Below are 2,646 nucleotides of genomic sequence, written 5' to 3' on the forward strand. Positions count from 1 at the left end.
TCGATACATAGGATACTTCTGTCCTGTGATCACCTCAGAATGGCAGTGGTGTTTTGTATGAGGATATTGTGCAACTGCTAAGAATATAATATAAAACCTTGTAAGACACGGAGTTGCCAGAAATCCTGTAAAGTAAATGTTTCAAGAGAAAACCAAGTTACTGATTGCAGTGCAAGCTTTATAAAAGCATTTGATGCTATCTTATGTCTGGAGACATTACCCTAAGTGAAATACTAAATAAAACATGAGTTATCCTAGTAAGCTGAAGCATGTGGACCAAAACAGAGTTGTCTGAAAGAGCAGAGTATCTGTACTATGGATTTCTCAAATTAAGAATTATTTTAGTGCAGTTAATAGAGCTGGAATGAGAAAGGCAGGAAATCTCTACTGAATCTGTACTGATGGATATTACGGACAAAATATTTTTTTCCTTGCTCATAGATACCTGAAACTCTTCACTTTCCTACCTCTTGAGGAGATTGACCACATCATGGAAATGCATGCTAAAGAACCTGAAAAATGGGGCCCTCAGAAGCGACTTGCTGCAGAAGTAACCAAGCTTGTTCATGGTAGAGAGGGGCTAGAATCTGCTAAGAGGTGAAGTTTGATTTCAGATTTATTCAGTGGTGGTAATCCATAACCTTTCAGGGACTATTTTCCTATAGTTCGTTGTTGCTCAGCCATTAACGGAGAAAAATATAGCAATTCTGTAGACTTAAAAATACATTAACAGTGCATTGGGTTATGATTAAAAAATAATTGGGGTGTATTTTAAGTACTTCTGTTACTGCGTGTACCCTCAGAAGAGGTTGGGAGGGGAATCTGATTAGTTGAGTAGCACTTTGAAGATGAGAGACACTTGTGTTTGAGTGGTCTTTGTTCTCACAGGTGTACGAAGGCCCTTTATTACAGCAGTGTGGAGGCACTGGAAGCTATGTCAGACCAAGAGCTACAGGAACTTTTTCGACAAGCTCCTTCAGCTGAATTGATGCTTGAACCTGGAATGAGCGTTCTTGACTTGTGTCGTAAAGCAAAAGCTATTCCAGACGGACCTAGTGGGTATGTTATCACCAAAACTGGTTGTCATGGTGTGCTTTCAGGAGTTAACAAAACATTAGGACAGCCAAATCAAGTAGAAACAGGCTAGCGCTTCCCATACCAGCATTAAAGAAGAGGGGAGCAGGCAGCCTTATTCCACTTTGAAGTGAAAGTGTAGGATAATGCAGTCTCATATAAGGCTGTAAAATCAACACCTGATTGATTAGAGACAGCTTAAGTTTCCTTATTTCCTTTCTTCCTTGTCAGAAAGAATGGGAGTGGTAGAGGTGAAGGTTAATTTCAGTCAGTCTTGACTTAAAGCAAAATGCAAGAGAAGGAAAATTTATACAATTAGTGTACCAACCAAGAAACCCTTAACTGAATTTTGAAGATTTAACAGCAATAAATAGCTTCCCCTTGCAATTACCAGTTTGTTTTGTTTTTAAGGTACCAGAAAATAACAGATGGTGGAGTTTCAATAAATGGGATTCGAGTAACCAATCCTGAGACTGTTCTTATTCTCGGACAGCATATTCTCAAGAATGGAGTATCATTGCTTAGGATCGGAAAGAAAAATTACTACATTATAAAATGGCTACAATTGTGACAACAGACTGCCTCCCTAAAACAACGGATCATTTTGACTGTTGCTTGAAGATGGACTTGAAGATGTTTCTACACTGTGCATTCACTACACAGGTCACAGACTGCCCAATACCATAGTTGTGTTTTCAAAATACACCAACAGAGTTCAGCTAAAGGCAGCTAAGTTATACCACTGAAGAGATTTTTAGATATTCTGCCTAATTTGAAGCACCATTCTTGAAAGGATATGCACAAGAAGATGAAAAGATTAATTTCAGAGTCCAAAGATGGAGATGCTCTTCCCTTCCTTTACCAACCTTCTGTGTAGGAGGAGGAGAACAGAGGCCAGGTACCCTATAGCATAATCCACAGCAAGATAAGCAAAAGCATACTCAGACCCAGTATTTGTCACAGAGGATGAATGCTGCTGTCCAGTTCGACTTCATTCTACCAGTAAAACCTGTGTAAGTGGGTAAGAACAACCAGCTTGTTCTTTCTGAACAGGTTTGCTTTGGAAGAAGCTGTAGAAGATTCACAATAAATGAGCAGAATGATTGAGCCCTAATATATCCACGTTTCCTATTGGTTATGTGTGGGGGCACATTGCATAAAAGCTTCCCAGCCTTATTGTAGTTGCAGAGAGCAAATTCACTTTATGAAATGTAAGAGGGCATAGATGTCCCTTCCCAAGGTGGGGTTTGGGATTGGGTTGCTGAGGCAATGTAAGTGCTCCAGTACTTACAGCTGGGTCACCTGAACAATTTAAAACCCACATGTGGTTACCAAGGTTATTTGTAGTACAAGCCCATGTTTGGTTAATTGACTGCTGGAGTACAGAAACTTCTCTTATTAAGGAAATAAGAAGAAATAATATAAAAATAACTCCCTGCCACAGTGCAAGCACAGATGAAACACCCAATCTCATTTATGAGGTGATTGATTGCTTTGGGCCTGGGCTGCAGTGTTGTTTTCAAGGTAACCTTTCACAGAACCTTTCACAGAACGTTAGGGATTGGAAGGGAC

At 39.7% G+C, this 2,646-nt stretch overlaps 1 protein-coding gene across 1 annotated transcript in view; it reads left to right on the forward strand.

Moving 5' to 3' along the window:
* The window catches only part of YARS2 (tyrosyl-tRNA synthetase 2, mitochondrial), a 4,440-nt gene extending 2,633 nt beyond the window's left edge, over positions 1-1,807 (forward strand). The window contains exons 3-5 of the mRNA XM_010187569.1: positions 442-597; positions 889-1,059; positions 1,486-1,807. Coding sequence (XP_010185871.1) covers positions 442-597; positions 889-1,059; positions 1,486-1,645 — 487 coding nt within the window. The 3' untranslated portion in view covers positions 1,646-1,807. The remainder of the gene's footprint in view (positions 1-441; positions 598-888; positions 1,060-1,485) is intronic.
* Positions 1,808-2,646: the final 839 nt, after the last annotated feature.

Source organism: Mesitornis unicolor, unplaced genomic scaffold (genome assembly GCF_000695765.1).
Source record: "Mesitornis unicolor isolate BGI_N332 unplaced genomic scaffold, ASM69576v1 scaffold42706, whole genome shotgun sequence".
Taxonomy (NCBI): domain Eukaryota; kingdom Metazoa; phylum Chordata; class Aves; order Mesitornithiformes; family Mesitornithidae; genus Mesitornis; species Mesitornis unicolor.